The sequence below is a fragment of the Chionomys nivalis genome, chromosome 11 (assembly GCF_950005125.1).
Source record: "Chionomys nivalis chromosome 11, mChiNiv1.1, whole genome shotgun sequence".
Taxonomy (NCBI): domain Eukaryota; kingdom Metazoa; phylum Chordata; class Mammalia; order Rodentia; family Cricetidae; genus Chionomys; species Chionomys nivalis.
The window spans coordinates 58,762,390-58,784,655 of record NC_080096.1 but is presented as its reverse complement, the minus strand read 5'-3'; the positions used below and the strand labels follow the sequence as shown (position 1 = coordinate 58,784,655).

The 22,266-nt window shown below is 43.7% G+C and overlaps 1 protein-coding gene and 1 pseudogene across 1 annotated transcript in view; both read left to right on the top strand.

Moving 5' to 3' along the window:
• Positions 1–22,266, top strand: part of Adamtsl1 (ADAMTS like 1) — a 376,638-nt gene that overhangs the window by 295,641 nt on the left and 58,731 nt on the right. Inside the window, exon 21 of the mRNA XM_057784262.1 lies at positions 18,424–18,552. Within this exon, the coding sequence (XP_057640245.1) occupies positions 18,424–18,552 (129 nt within the window). The remainder of the gene's footprint in view (positions 1–18,423; positions 18,553–22,266) is intronic.
• LOC130883637 (60S ribosomal protein L8-like) lies at positions 19,498–20,287 on the top strand (annotated as a pseudogene).

The following is a 22,266-nucleotide window of genomic DNA, read 5'->3' as shown; positions in this document are numbered from 1 at the left end:
CCTCCTCATCGTGATTTAGTAGCTGCAATAAAAAAAGAACAGGAATCGTGTAAGCTTTTCATAACGTTAAGTCATTTCAAATCGGCAACCCTCAAATTTCTCAACCCGCCGTGGTTAACTAGAGTTTTCTTCATCAAGTTAGACTCAAAGAGGGCTTGTCACCAGCAGTAAAGGCTGATAAAAGAAGCTTTTCGACAGTGTCCAGATTGAAAGGCAAGCTGGATGGGTTTGAGTGTGTCCCAGTGGTACTCTGAGTCAATGGGCCCTAGTACAGACTAGAATCCTAAGTGACCAAGGCCTTAAGTTCTCAAGTGCTGAAGCCTAGAAAGCCCAGCAGAGACCTGTGCTTCTATAGAACGTAAAGATAAAGATGAGGGTATAACCAATATACTTGGCTCTCAAGTAGACTTGAGGAAAGAGATAAGGTACAGGCAAGGGTTGCAAGCACACTTGTCCCAATTCCTCATCTGCCCAGTGGGGTGCAAGGATGGGTGGGTGGGCAGATGGGGGATAGCATGTCTTCACCATGGTTTCTAGGAGAGTCTGCAGCCATCTATAGTCTCACCCTGTTGTAGCTTGCTTGTTTGTTCCTGGCTACTCAGCCCCGAAATAATCATACAGAAACTATATTAATTAAATCACTGCTTGGCCAATCACTTAAGCATATTGCTAGCTAACTCTTATATCTTTGGTTAACCCATTTCTATTATTTTATATTTTACCATTAGGCTCATGGCCTACTGACCAAGTTCAGGTAGCAGCTTGCGTCTTTCCCCTCTAGTGGCTCCATGGCATCTCACTGACTCTACCTTCTTTCTCCCAGAATTCAGTTTAGTTTTCTTTTCCCCGCCTAGCTCTATTCTGCCCTGCTATAGGCCCAAAGCAGTTTCTATTTATTAACCAATAAAAGCAACACACATACAGAAGGACCTCCCACACCAATACGTACTATGTGTCCTTTGTCTAGAACTCTGTGTGGAACATGCAAAAGAAATGGCAGAAACCTTAGCTGTCTGTTCTCCTTAGGGGTCAAATTCAGTTGATTAATTAGAAGAGATAATGGCCAGAATATGAGGAGCATGACATCCTGGCATGGGCAAAGAGAAATATCTAAGATGAATAGTAATGGAATCAAGAAAGCTTGGACTTGTTTGGAATCATGTTCTCTGATGCTCATGACCCTTTATACTAAAGCACACCAAATAAACAGAATTTCAAGGGTTAAAAAAAAATCCATTCCTTCTCCTACGTGCTCAGGATAAGTAGTAGCCAGTGTGACCCTGAGTGACCACAAAGTTTTTCAGTTTTCTGAAATATTTATGTATCACAGAATCCATCCACTATGCGTGCACAATTCAGATATTTGTTCAGCAAATCTACCTTTGTGTAACTGTCCCCACAAAGGAGAATTTCTTTCCATGTTAATAGTTTCCTTGAGTGTTGTAATACTTCTGTTGAAATAAGAGCGGTGGGGCTGCGTCCCCGGCACCCGGCCGCCCGCATGGCTTATGCCCCAAAATAATTACACAGAAACTGTATTCTTTTGTACACTGCCTAGCCCATTAGTTCCAGCCTCTTATTGGCTAGCTCTTACATATTGATCTAACCCATTTCTAATATTCTGTGTAGCACCATGAGCTGGCTTACCAGGAAAGATCTTAACCTGCGTCTGTCTGGAGTGGGTGAATCATGTTGACTCCTGACTTGGCTTCTTTCTCCCAGCATTCTGTTCTGTTTACTCCGCATATCTAAATTCTACCCTATCAGAGGCCAAGCAGTTTCTTTATTAATTAACCAATGAAAGCAACAGATTAATACAAGACCCACCTCCATCACTTGAGGTATGGTCCACATACCAGGCCGCTCCACTAACACACACAAGTCCGTGGCACTTGGTATATTCAGAGTTGTGCATCCGTCTTCACATTCAACTTTCGATAACATTTTTGTTCCTCCCCAACTCAACTTTCGATAACATTTTTGTTCCTCCCCAACTCAACTCCACACCCTTTAGCCATCACCCCCAGTCTCCCAGGCAAATTCCAATGCGTTTTTCTTCTCTATCCGGAACAGTTTACATAAATGCAGTCATACAGTACTTTTGTCCTTGGCCAATGATTTCTATCTTTGGGCATAATAATAATCGTGCCTTTAACACCATCCCCTTGTAGCATATATGAAGCCGTCCTTTTAAAGCTAAATGGTCCCTGAAAGAACTACTGTTCCTCAGGGTAGGAAAATAGTTCGCTGTGTGAACAGGTTACCTTTCATCCGTCTCTTCCTCAGGTTGTAGAAATTTGTGTGGTTTCCACTTTGGGATATCATGAATACCGATGCTATAAAGATTCATGTGCCAGTCCACATGTGGCTTTAAGTTTCATCTCTTTGTTAATACATTTCTCAAAGTGTAAATGCTCCATTATGCGAAGCGTTTATGTTTACCTTCTGACAGAACTGCCAACTTTGCTCCAAACACTGGTATTACTTTATGTCGCCATCAGCAGTCTACGTAGAGAGGCCGGGTTTCTCCACACTCTCACTCCTTGTTACTGTCTGCCACTTTTATTACAACAGGCCTCATGGCTGGTGGTGGAGTATCTTTTTTTTTTAATTACTGTAAAAGACAGTGGCGACAACTTACACATCTTCCACCTTCTCATCCTCACCAGCCAAACATCTTTTTGTTGTTCATTGTTCATCTCTGTGCCTTCTTGGTTGCAGGGATAGTTTTGGAGATGTACATTGTATATATGGTGTGCACAGTCATTCCTACTGCTACTGCTATGAGTTCCATGTATTTCAGGGCCTGAAACAACACAGATATTATCATAGTTCTTACAGTTCTGTGTGGAAAGACAGATGCTTGCTGAAATCTAGATGGAGACAGGCTCCCTTCTTCCCTGAAGGTTCTAGGGGAAAAATCCTTTCTTTCTTATTCAAATGGATAGAAGAATTTTGTTCCACGTGACAGATGACTATGGAACCAATTTTTTAATTGTAAACTAAATGTCAGCCAGGTGGTGGTGTTGTACACACACCTTTAATCCCAGCACTCAGGAGGCAGAGACAGACAGATCTCTAAGTTCCAGGTCAGCCTAGTCTACAAACCAAGTTCCAGGACAGCCAGGGTTACACAGAGACACCCCCTCTCAAAAACAAAAATAAAACAAGCAAAAAAAAAAAAATGTCATTCCTGGGCTCTTGGGGTCACTGTGTTCTTTGGCTCTCGACCCCTTCAAGGCCAACAATGGTGTATTAGCCTTCACATTCGTCACCTACACATTCTTCTGTCCCTTCTTCTGGTTCTGAGAGTTCCCATGTTTAAACTGGGGCCCACCCACGTAACCCAGGATCATCTCTCTGTTTTAAGTTCAGCAGGTTAGCAACCTTAATTTCCTTCTGCCACATCATGGTTTCCAGCGATTAAGACCTCTTTGCAAAGTCATTGTTTGGCCTGCTGTACAGTGTCTGAGGACACAGCTCATTTCCATCAGACAGCTGCCAAAGAACAAAGTGCAAGTCAATGTTGCTAGACCTGATTTTTCCAAAGAAGCCAATCCAAAAATATTTTTAAACATCGCACTTTTTTAAATATTTCTATTTTTAGTTAAACCAATTCAATGTTTTAAAAATTCCTCCTAAACTAAATAAGTTTGTGTTCTGATCTAGCTTCTAGCTTCTGGTTAAGTGATCCATTTTCCATACTTCTGCTCATATACATATACGTATCTTATTTCCCAGAGACAGTGTTTTATAAAAATCGAATCTAATTTATTCAGCTAAATAACAGCAGTAGAAGTCATGTGGTGGTTTGGATAGAAGAGAAAGATTTGCTTTTTAATATCACTAAAGAAGGGCGGTTGCTGTAAGAATGGGACACTTTGGGAGATGTTCTTGCCTCGTTGCCAAATTTAGAAGCAGATTCAGAACTATAAGCCCGTGGCTTAATTGTAAACAGAGGATCTTTAAATAGATGTACTCTTGGCTCTTTTAGACCTGAGAGCTCTGTGACTCTTTTTCATGAGAACAAAGGACAGCCAATCCCACTCACAATTGCCGTCTCTGCGGTTCCTTCCTTACCTGCAGATCTCACAAGGAAGTCGACTCAGCTTTTTTATTGTGGAAGAGAAGGAAGGAGTATGCAGCCTTTGCCATAAAGTCTTAGAAAATAACAAATGAAATGAAACAGTCTCTAGAGCATGCTAAACCTGGTCTCAACTGGAGCTCAAGGGAAGGAAGGGGAAGTGGAAGGAGAACTTCACAGACAGCAGAACAGCAGAGGGTTCATTCTAGAACTATAAAATGTGGGAGGGTTTTTAGAAGGGAAATCAGACTGGGGGGGAGGAAGCACTCATATTATCTGCGACAGGACAATTCATATTAAATTACCAGGAGGTAAGATCTAACAAGAAGTAGAAAGTAGACATTGATAGACAGTGTCCATTACAGCAAATATCAGCCGAGGATAATGTTGATATTCACAAAGGTTCCAGCTGATCTTCATCCTTTTAACCTAAGCTAAGAGCCTTAAATACTGTAACTGAAACTTCTTCTTTTAAGGTTTTCTTTTTTCAGGTGTAACTTTGGTGACACTTTAATAGACTTGTGACGATTGCAGGCTAGGCTCAGTCTGGCATTTCTTGAGACGAGGCTTTGATACACTCACTATGAGGCATTGTCTATCGATTAAATTTGGATTGGATAGAATTTGCTTAATTTTAGATATTTTGAACTGTATGAGATTTACAGTATTTCATTGCTTTAAACTTCAATTTAATTGCAGGCTCAGGCTTCAGTTAGTAGGTACTAGTGTCTTCACCTTCTCTTGTACTGATATTTAGATCTGCCATGGACCTTGTATCTTCTGGAGCAGTCTCATGGAAAAGAGGGACTGCGCAGTCTAGGTGGTTTCAGATCTGCCTAGCCTAGGTGGTTTCAAATCCGGAGCTGGGGACTTTTGAGGCATCTCTAACAAGACCTCCTGCAGAAAACGTCTAAGCTCTTTGTATTTCCTCAGAACTGGCTGAAGTTTAGGGACAATCCATAATACTTAAATATTTTTTTCTAATATATGGGAACTCTTATAAGTCTTCAAAATCAAAGCAGTTTTATCTTTTCAATAACAGATTTGTCTTTCTTCTTATAATACTGCTGCTGTTACTGCTACTTCCACCATCACCACCACCAACATCACCACCACCAACATCACCATTGCCACCATCACCACCAACACCATCATCACCACCAACACCACCACCAACATCACCATTGCCACCATCACCACCACCACCACCATCACCACCATCTCCTTTGTCTTCTCCTCCTCTTTATCCTTTGTCCTGTTAACCCTCCCCCCCCATGTTTTATTGTACCAGACGTTCCCAGTACTGCTCCTCACAGGGCACCTCACTGTGTGGAAGCAGAGACACCGCTGACACTAGGTACCACTGTTGTGACCTTATGCTGTGCAAAGGCATTGGCTAAAGCCTCTTTCTCCTCTATTCTCTCAGCAACCACCGGTATAGAAAGCAGAGGCACAGAGAAACGTATAGGGCTGTGCTAAGGCCAGGTAACTGTGCAGTGTTAGAGCCCAGATGCCCCCTCGTAAGCTGTTCTTCTCATCCCTGTGCCGCTGAGTCGTCATCCATCTTTGCTGTTCGGTTCTTATTAACATGACCCAAAAATCCAAGTCTGACCAGTATCCTGTCAACCACTAAACTTAGCTCCAACATTTCTAAGCACCTTTGTCCTTGATGTGCCCTTTCTAGACTTTGGGTGATTGCAAGCCTGCCTCCTAGAATTCTTCTTTCCTTCATTGCTTCATTGTCCCCAGTCATCAATGACTAGTCTCTATTTCTTTTCCCCACAAGGTTCTTCTCTCACACAGTACATCCCAACTGCTCCCCTCCACTCCTCTCCTTTCCCCCAGACCCATGCTCCTTCCGTTTCCTGTTCAGAAAAGACAGTCAAAAAGGACAAAATAAGATAAAATAAGACAAGGCAAAAGCCCTTATTTTGAGGTTGGACAAGGCAAGCCAATAGGTGGCAGAGTCCCAAGAGCAGACAAAAGAATCAGAGTTGCGCCCACTCCCAGTTAGGAGTCCCACAAAAACACCAAGTTAATAGTCACAACGTACACCCAGAAGACGTGGTGCAGATCTATGCAGGCCCCGTGCTTGCCACTTCAGTCTCTGTGAGCCCATGCGAGCCCTGCGTAGCTGATTCAGTGAGCCGTGTTCTCCCCGTGTCCTCCATCCCCTCTGACTCCTGCAGTCTTTCCTCCCCGTCTTCGGAGGAATTCCCTGAGCTCCTGGGGGAAGGACCCAGTGGAGACCTCCAATCTAGACTCTCTCTGTGTGCATAATGTCTGACTGTGACAGGTCTCTAGTCTTAAGATTGACAGGGATGCATGCTTACTTACATGTACATTGTCTCTAGCTGGACCATGATAACCTAAACACATTCGTTTTGCTAACTCAGTTTTGATGGCTGAGGATGAGGAGAATCACTTTCCAATTAAATCTGTGACCCATGCCAAACAACTGAAGTAAGACTCAACAAATTCATTCATTCATTTGGTGACTTAGCAAAATACTAATTAACACTGCTAACTGCTTTGACAAACAAACATACAAATTATATGTTGTATAAAATATGATAGTTTATGTCTTCCTTTTGTAAATGTTTAAAACAAAGACTTCCAGAAGACTTTATGTAGTTTGAGCTTCACAGTGACACCTCTGTTCCTGATCCATCGTCTAGAACTCTATCCTCTATCTGTGCTTAACTGTGGAGAGATTGGAGAGTGGCCTAGATGCGGGACCAGGATAAAGAAGAAGGAGCTTTGGTCTCATCAACATAGTCTCTACCCTCACTTCTAAAGGGGAAAGCACTGTGGGGTTCCTAACAAAGGTTCTACTAGTAAAGGCAGCAACACAGCTCTGAGAACACTTAACAATGTTGACTGTTCTTGGCTTCACTCAAAGAACAGCCCTTCTGGTTAGTTTGGGGTCAACGTAACACAAGCTAGAGCCATTTGAGAAGAATGAATAAAAATACCCCCACCAGACTGGCTTGTGGGTCACCTTGTGGGGCATTCTCTTGATTGATGACTGATGTGAGAGGGTGCAGCCCCCTGTGGGTAGTGCCACCTCCCAGGGTATGTAGTGCTGAGATGTATAGGAAGGGCCCAGCAAGCCATGAGGAGTGAGAAAGCCAGAAAGCAGAGTTCCACCATGGCTTCTGCTCCAGTCCCTGCCTCAGGTTCCGGCCTTCCTTGAGTTCCTGCCCTGACTCTGACTCCATATTCACTGATGGAGCACAACCTGAGAGTTGTAAGATAGATTCAGCCTGTCCAAGTTGCTTTCACTCATGGTGTCTTATCACAGACATGGAGACTTTAACACGCCTTCTCACACCCTCTGGCTGCTACATCAGTCGTGTTTACGCTGAGCCAGAACTTTCTCAAATATTTTTCAAATATTCGTCAATCTTTCCTAGTCACGTCTGATTTTTACCCCGAGTCACATGTGAGGAAAGCAAGTAGGAGCCTGCCATGCACAGGGATGTATTTCCGAACTTTCCCTTCTGAGCCTGTTCCCGGCCAAGCCTCCAGAGGAGGTCACTCTCTAGGAGCTGAGCTTCCTGGCTTGCTGAGCATCTCTGCTTAAAGACATGGCAAGAGCCCATTCCATCTCTCTAGGTAGGCAGTGTACCCACGGATGCTAACAGACAAGTGATAGCTACACCTCAGGCTGCCCTTTGTACAAGACACCTGCTGCGTGTCGGGTTCAGATGAAACAAGTTAAAAATAAAACTCAAAAATACACAGAAAGCTGGGTGTGCTGGTGCACACCTATAATCCCAGCACTCCTGGAGGCAGAGGCAGAAGGAGCCCAGTAAGTCTGAGGTCAGCCTAGTTTACATAACAAGTCTCAGGCCACATGTAGAACTGCATAGCAAGACCTTGTCTCATAAAAATAAAAATAAATAAATAAATAAAAATGAAATTTTAAAAACCCTTGAAGTATTGGAAATTTCAAATATATATATATATATAAGCATTTTTGCAATAAATGTGAGTGGGGTTATTAATTAAGAAAAATTGTTCATTATGAATTTCTGTCGATTATATGTGCGTGGGTGACTTTACACCCTGTGTGAAGTGGTTCGTGAAGGCAAAGGGAGCACAGAATTGGTAGTCTGTGCTAACAACAGCACCTCTACTGATAGGGGACAAAGCCATTACTTTTTAGCACAACCTCAGTATAATTAATTAAGGGCTGGATTTAATTCAGTGACATTTGAATTTTATAGCTATACACTTGCAGCTATAAAAACCACCTTTATTATTAAAATTCCTATAGGAAAAATAACTTGGTAATTGTGGGTCTGCTCTGGTCCCGGGTCTCATTTCCCCACTGGCACAGTGGTTTTTATAACACGGCGAGGCAGCTCTTGTATTAGCGCAGGACAGATTATGTTTTTAACAAGTGCCCTGGGGATTCTGCAGCAGCCAGTCTGCAGACTGGGGTTTAGGGACCCTCCCTAACAAGCCCTGAACTCTAGGTCCAAGATCTGGTGACCAGTTCAGCTCCAGGACATGCCAGCTCCGTGGGTCTGGGAGCCTTTTCTGAACCTCAGATCCCCAGCTATTCAAAAGATACTTTTTCCTGTCTGACTCTCAAAGGCTATATATATATATATATACACACACACACACACACACACACACACACTTAAGGCATTTTTGAGGACCTACTTTGTGCTAAAAGTAGCTGGCAGGGAGATTTCATGGTTGGGAGAGAGGATATGGAGAATACAATTTCTGATAGTCTTGTGGGAAATAAAAACCAAGCTAAATGAGACTTATAATGCCTGGCAAGGGGTGACAGGGTGCATGCTTTAGATGGGGTAGCTGGAAACAGTCTCTCTAAGCGATGTTATGTGGAAAGAGATCTAAATGACCAGAAGAATATATCCATGTAGATGTCTGTAGGTAAAAGACATCAAGAATGGGGGCCAGACAGGGTAGAGCTGCTGGGCAGAGGACAGTAAACTGGAGCATGGTGACTTATGGGAAGCTTGGTCTCTATGAGGCAGAAGAGGCAGACAGTTGGTCATAATCAGGTAGAAGACCGTTTGTTGCAAAAAGAAGCTAGATATTTTGCTTAGATTGTACCAAAGAAGTATCAGAAATGGTACACAGCAAACTACATGATCTAATTGATGGCTCAAAGAAACCACTCTTAGGAAGAGACTGTAGTGAGTGAAATTGGAGTGGCGTCAAGGAGCCCCACCCCCACCCTGGAGGAGATACAATTGCCCTGAGCTGAGGATAGGACTTAGTGATAGCTACAGAGATGTTTATTAGAGTTGGGCTAGATTTGTAATCAGAGTTGATATTTATTAATATTAATATTAATCCACGTTTACCTGCATTTTTATGTCAGCATATCATTATAGTACTTCTTCATTCCTCTTCACACCAGGTCATACATGATCTCAAATGGAAGGTAGGTGGGACCAGCCCCGCCCAGTCACCGCAGACATAGAAAGCCTACACGCATGCTCACCTGCACCAAGTTTCCACTCCTAAATACAATTCCAGTGAGTTTAATTACTTCTGCCCAGAGGGCAAGTCAAACAGGAGAGGAAAATAAAGAGGGACAGCTTCAAATATGACGCTGCGTGGCAGTGCCTGAGGAAGGAGGAGGAGCACGCAAACTATGAAAAGCGGGTGTCAGGCTCAAAAATGAGCAGTTCTGAAACAAGGTGGGGTTTTTTTCCCAGTTAACAAAAAACCAGAGGAGTGAGTGCCAGTCTAGAATGTCCTGCCTTTAAATGGTTAAAACAAAATTAAATCCATTTGACTTACAAAAGATTAAGCTTTAGGTCTATGAAATGATCTCATGTGGACCCTTATTTCCCCAAGGTGCTTAATAAATGAATCTTTGCATTGTGTTTTATGGTCATGTGCTTGCAGCGCTGGATGTATGTTTCTCCCCAGATGATAAAAAGCCTGCTAAAGCCTAGCTTACAGAGAACCTCCACTTCCGGGTAGATGTGGTTGCACTGCTCCCGATTCCTCTTGCTAGGTGCAGTTAAAAACTCTGACTGTATGTTTTTCTTTGGGTTCACCTTCTTATTTAGCTTCTCTAGAATCACGAATTATAGTCTCAATGTCCTTTATTTATGGCTAGAAACCAAATATGAGTGAGTACATCCCATGTTCCTCTTTTTGGGTCTGGCTTACCTCACTCAGGATAGTGTTTTCAATTTCCGTCCATTTGTATGCAAAATTCAAGAAGTCATTGTTTTTTACTGCTGAGTAGTACTCTAATATGTATATATTCCATACTTTCTTCATCCATTCTTCCATTGAAGGACATCTAGGTTGTTTCCAGGTTCTGGAAGAACAATGGCAATGGGTTCTTGATCCTATTGCACGTAATGGCTTTGTGGGAGCCCAGGTAGTTTGGACGCTCACCTTAATAGACCTGGTTGGAGGTGGGTGGTCCTTGGACCTCCCACAGGACAGAGAAACCTGCTTGCTCTTTGGGCTGAGGAGGAAGGAAGACTTGATTGGGGGAGGGGGAGGGAATGGGAGGTGGTGGCGGGGAAGAGGCAGAAATCTTTAATAATTAAATAAATTAATTAATAAAAAAAAGGAAAAAAAAACTCTGACTGTTGTGTGTGCAAGCATAAGGGTGAAAAGTTTGGGTGGGGGGGATCAGACTGGCTAGAGACCTTGGCAACTGAGGGACAGTTCAGTTCACACAGTTGGGAGTTTATTGGGCTTCCTTTTTGCTTCCTAAACTCCAAACTTGGAGCTGCAGAAGGTAGCTGCTAGGAAACGCCAATGAGAATGTGAAAAAGAAATTTTATTTGTATATCCTAAAAGCTTATTCTCTCTAGGAGAAGTAACAGGAAAGAGGTAGCAAGACTGAGGTTTAGAAAATATGGCTGAGCTCTCACCAAATATCACAGAAACACTGTGATCTGTACAGCATACCAACATAGGGTGGTTAAGGAGCCTAGTCTCATCTTCCATCATGGACAGCATAAAATGAGGTTCCTACTTCAACACATCCATCGTAGGTGTGAGAAAATGAGCTAATGAGAACCTTTGGGGAACCTGGACCTCTACCTTTCCCATAGAACTTTTATTATTCCCATGCTCATGTGAGAATCAGACCATTACAACCTCTTAACAGCTGCCAGGGAGGCTGTTTCCATTGGGGTGATGGTGAAGACCAATGGGTATCCAGAAAGCCCATCAGTAATGAGGAACCCCTGACATGGGAAACATAAGGATTCAAGCAAGGAAGCTGGACTTCTGCATCTCTCTGCTTCCATGTCTATATGGTTACAGAGGAAATGTCCAAAATACTTAAAACAGAAGAGTTACATAGGATATTGATGCCCTATAACAGAATACAAAATACCTGGGCTACTTTTAAAATCATTCATCACTTTAAGACTTGCTTTCACTATCTGTGGTGGTTTGAACAGGAATGCTACCCCTCATAGACTCATGTTTGAATGTTTGCCCCCCAGAGCAAGTGACACTGTTTGGAGGTGTGGCCTTATTGGAGGAAGTGTGTCACTGTAGAGGCAGGCTTTGAGGTCTCATATGCTCAAGCTACATCCAGTGTGGTACACAGTCTCCTTCTACCTCTGATTCAAGATGTAGAACTTTCAGTTCCTTCTCGAGTACCATGTCTACCTGCATACTGTCATGCTTCCCGTCATGATGATAATGAACTAAATCTCTGGAGCTATAAGCCGGCCCCAATTAAATGGCTTCCTTCTTTTATAAGAGTTTCTGTGGTCATGGTGTCTCTTCACAGCAATAAAACCCTAACTAAGACACTCTCCTTACTAAGTACAATGCTAGAAGATCTACCCAGTGTATAATGTAAGAAAGCAAATGAGAGGCATACAGAGTTGCTGCATCCAGTGAGACTGGGGCTGGGAGGGAATGGAAAAGGTCAGATGCACAGGCACAGAAAAGCCAGGATCAGGTAGGCTGTGCTCACTCTGGTGAAAGAGCCCCAACTGTGCAAAGCAATGCAGAGCCTTGCTGATTTTTATTATGTACAGCTCAGGGGAAGGTAAGCTAGTCTCTCCTTAGGAAGTCTCTATAGGGGGGCAGTTTCAGGTTGCAGTCACCTGGGAGGGGGAAGCTGTAGTTGCTAGGTTTTCCATACACTGCCAACATTAAAAAGTCAGGCCAGAGGAAGACTTTGCTCTCCCTGAGCCTCATCATAAGGGGAAGCTTTGGCATTTCTGCATGGGTCTGACACAGTGAGGTCCTTGACATGACCATAGCCATGTTAAGCAACACACATTCACTCAGGACTTCATTCTTTGCATATTCACCCAGGACTTCCTTGGTTCCCCACACAGATTGACAAAGGAAAAGTAAAGCTTGTCCTTTTCTTCAGAGGGAATGATTGTCTACATAAAAATGTCCTAAAAACTTATAAAAAGGGCCTAGGACCAACATGTACCTACATTTCCATATACCAGAAATAAACAATGAAACTTAAAACATAGTGTTAGCCATCCCTGGAAAGAAATAACTAGATAAAAATTCAGCAACACATCTCTAAACTACCTGGAAAGATAAATGGACATATGGTCTTCCATAGACTAGAAGACAAAAACAGAGAGATTGGTTTTTCCATAACTGATATTTATGACTGATACAATTCCTATCAAAATCTTAACAAGGCTTTCTAAGTATGGACACATTGGTTTGAAAAGTCTATAAAAAGATGCAGTAGAGTAGCAAAGGAGAATAAGCAGGAAGCATCGCTTGCCAGACTGTGATTATATAGTTACAGTAATTAAGGTGGTATGCTATTGGCAGGGCAAAGATGCAATGAACAGAAACAGATCTGCACAAACATGCTCAGCTCATCTTGACAATGATGCAGAAGCCATCCAAGGTAGAAAAGATAGCCTACCAATAAAGGGTATCAGAACAACTGGATAGCCAGAGGCTACAAACAAGGGAACTTTATCTGAGTGTCATACTCTATACAAAAATTAACTCACAGATGGCTAACACTGACTAGAATTTTTTTTAAATATCTGTGTTCTTTTTGTTTTCTTTTTTTTTCCTTTTTATTTATTTTTATTCTTTTTTAATTAAAATTTCCACCTGCTCCCCGTTTCCCATTTCCCTCCCCTCCTCCCAAATATTGCCCCCTCCCCCCACTCCCCTCCCCCTATACCCACTCCTTTTCTCCTCCCCCCACACCATTCCCCCTCCCTCTCGATACTGAAGAGCAGTCCAAATTCTCTGCCCTGCGGGAAGACGAAGGTCTTCTATCTATGTCCAGGAAGGTGAGCGTCTAAACAGGCTAAGCTCCCACAAAGCCAGTTCCTGTATTAGGATCGAAACCTAGTGCAATTGTCCTTGGCTTCTCATCAGCCTTCATTGTCCGCCATGCTCAGAGAGTCCAGTTTCAACCCATGCTTATTCAGTCCCAGACCAGCTGGCCTTGGTGGGCTCCCAATAAATCAGTTCCACTGTCACAGTGGGTGGGTGCATCCCTCGTGGTCCTGATTTCCTTGCTCATGTTCTCCCTCCTTCTGCTCCTCATTTGGACCTTAAGAGCTCAGACCGTTGCTCCAAACTGAGACTCTGTCTCTACCTCGATCCATCGCCAGATGAAGGTTCTAAGGTGATATGCAAGATATTCATCAGTATAGGATAGGGTCATTTCAGGTTCCCTCTCCTTAGTTGCCCAAGGTACCAGCTGGGGACATCTCCCTGGACACCTGCGAACCCCTCTAGAGTCAAGTCTCTTGCCAACCCTAAGATGGCTCCCTTAGTTAGGATATATACTTCGCTGCTCCCGTATCCTCCCTTCCTATATCCCAACCATCCCAATCCCCCGAGCTCCTCCCATCCTCCCCTTCTCATGTTTCTCATCCCATTTCCCCTTTGCCCCATGCCACCTCACCCGCAAGTTCCCAGTTTTTGCCCTGCAATCTTGTTTTCTTAATTAAATTTTATGTTGTGATCAGTTTCCCCTCCTTCCTTATCTCCCGTTCATTCCCCCCCACACACAACATCCACTCCTCCCCCATCTCCATTCAGAAAGAGGCTGATCTCCCATGGGCATCAACAAAGTATGGCACATCAAGTTGAGGCAGGACCAAGCTCCTCTCCCTGCATTGAGGCTAGGCAGGGAAACCCAACATTGGGAATAGGTTCCCAAAACCAGCTCAAGGGCCAGGGCAGGTCCTAATTCCACCGCTAGGAGCCCCACAAACAGACCAAGTTACATAGCTGTCACACACGTGTAGAGAGCCTAGTTTGGTCCATTGCAGACTCCCTAGCTGTTGGTCCAGAGTCCATGATCTCCCAGGGGCTCAGGTCAGCTATCTCTATAGGTTCCCCCATCATGACCTTGACCCCCTGACTCACACAATCTTTCTTCCCTCTCTTCAACAGAACTCCCAGAGCTCAGCCCAGTGCTTTAGCTATGAATATCTGCATCTGCTACCATCAATTACTGGATGAAGGCTCTCTGATGACAATTAGGATAGTCACCAATTTGATGATAGGAGGTGTTCAGTTCAGTCAGCCTCTCCAGTATTGTTAGGAATCTTCGCTGAGGTCATCCTTGTGGATTCCTGGGCTGGGAATTTTCCTGGCACCAGGTTTCTCCCTAACAGTGAAATGCCTCCTCCCCCATCAAGATGCCTTTTTCATTATTATCTCCCTTCATCCCACCCACAACCCACCCAACCTGATCTCTCATCTTCCCATTACCCCCCACCAACACATCCCACCCTCCCTCCCCATTGCCCCCCACCACACACATCCCACCCTCCCTCCCCATTGCCCCCCACAAAACACATCCTACCCTCCCTCCCCACTGTCCCCACTTTACCCAGGAAATGTCTTCTATTTCCCTTTCCCAGAGAAATCCATGAGTCCCTCTTTGGACCCTCCTTATTACCTAGCCTCTCTGGGTCTATGGATTGTAGTCTGGTTATCCTATACTTTATCCCTAATATCCACTTCTGAGTGAGTACATAGCATGTTTGCCTTTCTGGGTCTGTGTTACCTCACTCTTTTCCAATTCCATCCATTTGCTTGCAAATTTCATGATGTCATTGTTTGTAACAGCTGAGTAATAATACCCCATTGTGTAAATGTACCACATTTTCTTTATCCATTCTTTGACTGAGGGGCATTTAGGTTGTTTCCAGATTCTACCTATTATGAATAATGCTATTAGAACATAGTTAAAGCAAGTGTCCTTGTGGTATAACTGCGCATCCTTTGGGTATATGCCCAAGATTGGTGTATCTGGGTCTTGAGGTAGATTGATTCCAATTTTCTGAGAAACTGCTATTTCAATTTCCCTTACTCCACATCATCTCCAACATAAGCAGTCTTAAGTGTTTTTGATCTTAACTATTCTGACAGGTATAAATTGGTATCTCAGGGTCATTTTGATTTACATTTCCCTGATGACTAAGGATGTTGAACAGTTCTTCAAGTATATCTTGGCCATTTGAAATTCTTCTGTTGAGAATTCTCTGTTTAGATCTATACCCCATTTTTAAAATGGATGATTTGGCATTTTGATGCTAGATTCTGGAGTTCTTATATATCTTTGAGATCTGTCTCTATCCGATGTGGAGCTGGTGAAGATCTTTTCCCACCCCATAGGCTGGCACTAAGTAGCTGTTTTCACTCAGCACATTTTTTACTTTGATATTTAATGGAATCCCAAAAGTTTAATTTTTAAAAATGGCATTAAGTTATTTTAAAAATCAATCAGGAACTCCAAAGTTCCAAATCAATAAAAATTGGTTTCCTGATATAAAAAAAAAAGTTTGGGGACAATAAAATAGTACAAAAATAGAAAAATTAATTGTCAATAAACTGAATATAAAACTTAAATCATAAAACTTATAAGAAAAAAATCATAGGAAAGTATCCATTCAGAATTTAGATCTATATAAATAGTTCCTATACTTGATATAAAAAAATCATAAACCATAAAAATTATAAATTGTATGTTATCAAAGTTAAAGCACTTAGGTCTGTGGAAGGGCCTGCTAAGGTGAAAAGGAAAGGTACCAACTGGGTGAGAATTTACAGAACACTTGTTGATGAAGGACCATAGCTGAACTATAAAGACCTCTTAAGATTCAGTAGTAAAATACATAGTGGCTACAGGTGACAGTCACAGATATAACACTGAAAATGGGAAGACCGCCTCACCATGGTGCATGGGCACTCCCTGGACAGGATCAGCCACCCTCACTGAAGTACAAGTTACTGGAATCAGCTCTGCTTCTGAGCAAGGACACCCAGGTCCACGTGAAGATGTCAGTCATGGGCCCAGGCTTATGCTGTTTGACTGTTCATCTCTAAAACCTGGGTGGCCTATCCCCAGAAATATGCAGATGAGGCATTGAAGAAGGCGATCAGAGTCATCCTGGTCCCAGGTGACCAGCCCCTGTTGGTAGCTTTGCTGCAAATCCAAAGAGTCTGGAGGCTCTGGTGCCTGCTGGTGCTTGCTGCCAGAAAACCTGCTGATAAGCCCATCTTGGGGATGAGAATGTAGCTCTGCAATATGCATTGCAGAATTTTTAATGTTTAAAAAGGTAAAGAGTCAAAGACAAAATAAGTAATTCAGTTACAAAATCTTCAAATAGAGCATGGCGATTGGGACTGAGGCTTCCAGCTGGTGCCTATCCCTCCTGCAGCAGAGGACAGTTCAACCGCAGCAGAAATCATATGATCTCAGCTGTGGGATCCAGTGCACTTCAGAGAAGTGACTTGGTCCTCCTGGTCACAGGGTGTCCCTTAGATACCTGCCTCTCTGAGACTCCTTTCCTTCATGGTAAATAAGGTTTAGATCAACTCAGTTTTCTGCCCCTCTTCATGGTAATAATGTTTATATCAGCTCAATTTTCTGCCCTTCTTTTATCCGAACTCTTTGAAGGGGGCTTGCTGTAGTCCCCTTGTGTTATAATTATTGTTTGTCTGCTTGATTCTAAGTTCCCTGCAGCCCAGATTGTGCCCTTTTAAGTCTCCATTCCCCACTTCCACCAGCAAGATTTACCTGGCGAAGGGGTGTGCCAAGCAGCCGCTGAAAGTGTGAATGCCTTCACAATTTTGCCATAAAATCAGTAGGGCTGGGGAACTTTTTGAAACAACAGCATAAAAAGCAACCATGCTTCTAGAACATTGGTTCTCAGCCTGTGAGTCGAGGTCCCTGTGGCAAACCCCTATTTACATCATGAGTCATAACAGTAACAAAATCACCGTTATGAAGCAGCAACAAATATAATCTTATGGTTGGGATCACCATAGCATGAGGAACTGTATCAAAGGGTCACAGCATTAGGAAGGCTGAGAACCCTTGCTCTAGAAAAAGCATCAGCCATGAAGAAAATGCAAGTTAAACCACACCAAGATGCCACTGTGCAACCATCAGATAAAAGAAAAAGTATTAAGGAGAGAGGGAGGGGGACTGCCATATGGCATTTCAGCTGCGTTCCTACGCACTGATGTCAGAGAAATGAAGACAGATGTCCCCACAGCCACCTGCACTGGAGTGTTTCTAACAGCTGTATCAAAATCTGGAAACCACCCAGATATTCTACAGCAGCTGAACAGAAAAACACAAACTGTGGTTTCCCCATGTCATAGAATACTACTCTGCAATAAAAAGTACCACACCATTTAAAAATGGAGCCATAATTTGATATAAGAGCTAGAAGAATCTCTGGAGAGCTCAAAGAGCTGACAGGAAGTCAAACACAAAAGGTGACCAACTGTGTGATTATATTTACACAACACGTCAGATGCTGAAAACAAGGGAACAAAAGCCGTAGGAATGGTGGGCCGAAGAATCTAGGGGAGGTTATAGACTTCAGGAGGGATGCTGAGAGGGGCAGACGTTCTGTGACCCACCCTTGTGAATAGCCACCTTGTGACCGTGAAAGTATGCTGCAGTTGAGTAACGTGACTGCATTATGGGAACACAAGTTACACGGATACAAGTTACACAAGGGATTGCTCTGTGTTGCTTCTTACGACTGTGTGTGAGTTGCAGAACTGTCTCAAAGTACAAATTGAGCCCTTAAAAATCTATCTTTTATATTTTATATTGATTGAAAGTATATGTTGTCCTCACTTGGACACCATGTTTATATCTTCAACCTTTTTTTTTTTTTGGTCTGTTTGTTTGTTTTTTCCTGTTAAGTCTATGGTAGGCACATGAGTGAACAGATAACAGGGTATTTTCCCCCAGGCAAAGCATGTGGTATGGGGTGTGCCCAAGAAGAACATGTGTTCTCTGCTGGCCTCCCTGTGTTTCAGTACCCCAGCCCACAACACTGTTAGTGACGGCTCTCTTTCTTTCTTGTCTCCAGGAAAGCCACTCGTGAAAACATCCCGAATCACCGTGCTCAACACAGAGAAGCCTGCAGTCACAGTGGATGTCGGAGGCACCATCAGGACAGTGAGAGGCGTGAATGTGACCATTAACTGCCAAGTGGCAGGTGAGTGATCCATCTGTGTGTCGGTATGTTCTGATGCTGGCGGAGCTTTGGGAGAGGCTGGGGAATGCACAGGCCAATGAAACACAAACTCTGCTGTCCGCTGAAATGAAAACCTCATTCAGAAAGAGCGGGCGCATCATAAAATTAGAAAGAGAAGGTTCATTCTGCCTGAGCCTGGTAGACTAAAAGAGGCATTGGGGTTTTTATTAGACAAATTATAGTTGTGTACATTTATGGGGTACAGTGTGATATGGCATGGAATGATTAAATCTAGCTACTCAACATCGATTTGAGTATGTGCCCATTGAGATGGTGTTTATTTTATTAAGACAGTCCTGTTATAGGGTGAGGTAGCCTTACTCACTGTGTAGCTTCAAATCCATGACTTTTCTACCACAATTTTCTAAATGCTAGGATTGTAGCTGTGTGACATACCCTGGGCTCCTTTGTTCTGTTTTGGTTACTATTCTTAATTTTCCATATGAACAGAATGTGGGCATGTAAGAATTGGGGCAAGGGTGTTCCAGGTAGAAAAAGAAAAAGCATATGGAAATTTTCCCGGAAGATGAAAAGCCTGGTTTTGTCCAGGGAATAACAGGAGCTTAAATCGGAATGTGTAGGGCTTAAATCTTTATAAGGTGGGTAGCAGATGGACCATGGGTGACCTTGGAAGACTAACCAGGGAGCCCAGACAAAGGAAAATAGAAAGTCATGCTGCTTCTGAGTTGGGAAAATGGTTCAGTGGGTTAGGACACTTGTGCAAACAAGAGGGTGTGAGTTTGAATCCCAAGCACCATGTAAAAGCCAGGTATGACTGCACATGCCCCAGCATCGAGGGATGGAGACGTGTAGATCCCAGCACACCTATCCAAAATGAGAAGCTTCAGGTTCACTGGGCCACAGGCTCTCAAAAACTGAAGTGGAGCTCTCTTTCGGCCGTGCTTGCCAGCAGACTCGCCGCCATGGGCCGTGTGATCCGAGGGCAGAGGAAAGGCGCCGGTTCTGTGTTCCGCGCGCACGTGAAACACCGTAAGGGCGCCGCGCCTGCGAGCTGTGGACTTCGCCGAGCGGCACGGTTACATTAAGGGTATTGTAAAGGATATCATTCATGACCCCGGTCGCGGCGCTCCCCTCGCCAAAGTGGTTTTTCGTGATCCCTACCGGTTTAAGAAGCGGACGGAGCTGTTCATCGCGCAGAGGGAATCCACACCGGGCAGTTTGTGTACTGCGGCAAGAAGGCCCAGCTGAATATCGGCAATGTTTTGCCCGTGGGCACCATGCCTGAAGGTACTATTGTATGTTGTCTGGAGGAGAAGCCTGGGGACAGGGGCAAGCGCTAGCACGAGCCTCTGGGAACTATGCCACAGTCATCTCCCACAATCCGGAGACCAAGAAAACGCGAGTGAAGCTGCCTTCAGGGTCCAAGAAGGTCATTTCCTCAGCCAACAGAGCTGTCGTCGGTGTTGTGGCTGGTGGGGGCAGAATTGACAAGCCTATCTTGAAGGCTGGCCGTGCCTACCACAAATACAAGGCCAAGAGGAACTGCTGGCCACGCGTACGTGGTGTGGCCATGAATCCTGTAGATCATCCCTTCGGAGGTGGTAACCATCAGCACATTGGCAAACCGTCCACTATCCGAAGAGATGCCCCTGCTGGACGCAAAGTGGGTCTCATTGCTGCCCGCCGGACTGGGTGACTACGTGGAACCAAAACTGTACAGGAGAAGGAGAACTAGAACTCAGGAGCTAATAAAGTATGTCCTTTGGCTAACAAAAAAAAAAAACAAGTGGAGATCAATAGAGGATGTTCTATGCCCTCCTCTGGCCTTTGCATGCATGCACTAGGTATGTACACCCTCACACATGTGCCCATATAACATACACACACAAAGAAAGAAAAGGAAGGAGAAGGGAGGAATAAAGTGAAAGAGGGAGGGAGGAAAGGAAGGAGGAAGAAGGGAGGGAGGGAGGGAGGGAGGGAGGGAGGGAGGGAGGGAGGGAGGGAGGAGGAAGAAAGGAAGGGAGGGAGGGAGGGAGGGAGGAGGAAGAAAGGAAGGGAGGGAGGGAGGGAGGAGGAAGAAAGGAAGGGAGGGAGTGTGGGAGGGAGGAGGAAGGAAGGAAGGAAGGAAGGAAGGAAGGAAGGAAGGAAGGAAGGAAGAGAGGGAGGGAGAAGGAAGGGAGAAAGAAAAGAAGAAAGGGAGAGAGGGAGGAAGGAAAGGACAAGAGAGGGAGGGAGGAAGGGAGGGAGGGAGGGAGGGAGGAAGGAAGGAAGGAAGGAAGGAAGGAAGGAAGGAAGAGAGGGAAGAAGTAAGGGAGGAAGGGAAGGAGGAAGGGAGGAAGGAAGAAAAAAGGAAGGGAGGGGAGGGAGGGAAGGGGGGGAGGGAGGGATTGTGAAAGACACCAGGAAAGCAAAGGATTGCCTGTGCTTATATTGGAAGAATTAATGTGAAAACAGCCATCCTGCCAAAAACAATCTACAAATTCAATGCAATCCCAACCAGAATTCCAGGACCACTCTTCACAGAAATAACCAAAAATAAATCCTAAAATCTATTTAAAAGCATAAAGACCAAGGATAGTTAAAAAACATACTCAACTACTGAACAATAAAGAATATTGTAAGAAATATGGTAACAAAAAAATAGGTAAGAAATGCCTGATTTCAAGTAACACTGCAGAGCCTTAGTACTAAAGACAAAAAGAGATGAACTTAACAATGGAATATAAGTGCGGACCCAGGTGCAAGCCCACTCTCCTATAGAATTTGGTTATTGACAAGGCTCAAAAGTACACAGTGGAGAAAAGTCAGCGTCTTCAACAAATGGTGCCAGAAAAATGGGCTAGCAACATAGAGAAGAATGAAACTAGATCCTTTCCTAACCCACTACACAAGCCTCAACTCCAAATAGATCAAGGACCTCAATGTAAGACCTGATGCCCTGAAACTGCTAGAGGAGAAAATGGGGGTACGCTTCAGCATGTAGAAGGGTTTTCCAGTACCACCAAAGAGGAGATAAGACCAACAACTGAGAAATGGATCTCATGACACTAAAAAGCTTCGGGACAGTAAAGCAGACCTTCAGTCAAGTGAAGAGGCAGCCCACCGAATGGGAAAAAATCCTGGCCAGCTCTGTCTTCCTTAGAGAGTTAATACCAGATTATTCAAAGAGCACATAAAATGAAACAGTAAGGAAACAAATTCAATCGAAAAGTGGACCATAGTTCTGAACAGAGTTCTCAAAACAAACACAGACATATAATAACCACCTTGGAGGTGTCCCACATCACTAACCGTCAAATTAAAACTACTTTGGGATTTCGACTTCTTCCAGTCAGAACGGCTACTATCAAGAAAGGGAAGACATGGGGAAAGAGGAACCGTTGGTCATTGGGTTTGTTTTTGTTTGTTTGTTTGTTTGTTTGTTTTGGATCTTAAATTTGTATAGTCACTGTAAAAATCAATATGGAATTTCCTCAAAAGGTACTAGAAGTAGATCTACTACTACTTGACCTAGCTAACCACTCCTGGGCATATTCCCAAAGGATTCAATGTCTTACTACGGAGATATTTGCTCAAGCATTTCATTGCCATTTTCTTCAAATAGCGAGAAAATGAAACAAGGCTGGATACTCATGAGCGAATGAATAACAAAAATATGGCGCATAGACACAATAGAATTTTATGCAGCTGTAAAGAAAAGGGAAAGTAGAAAAT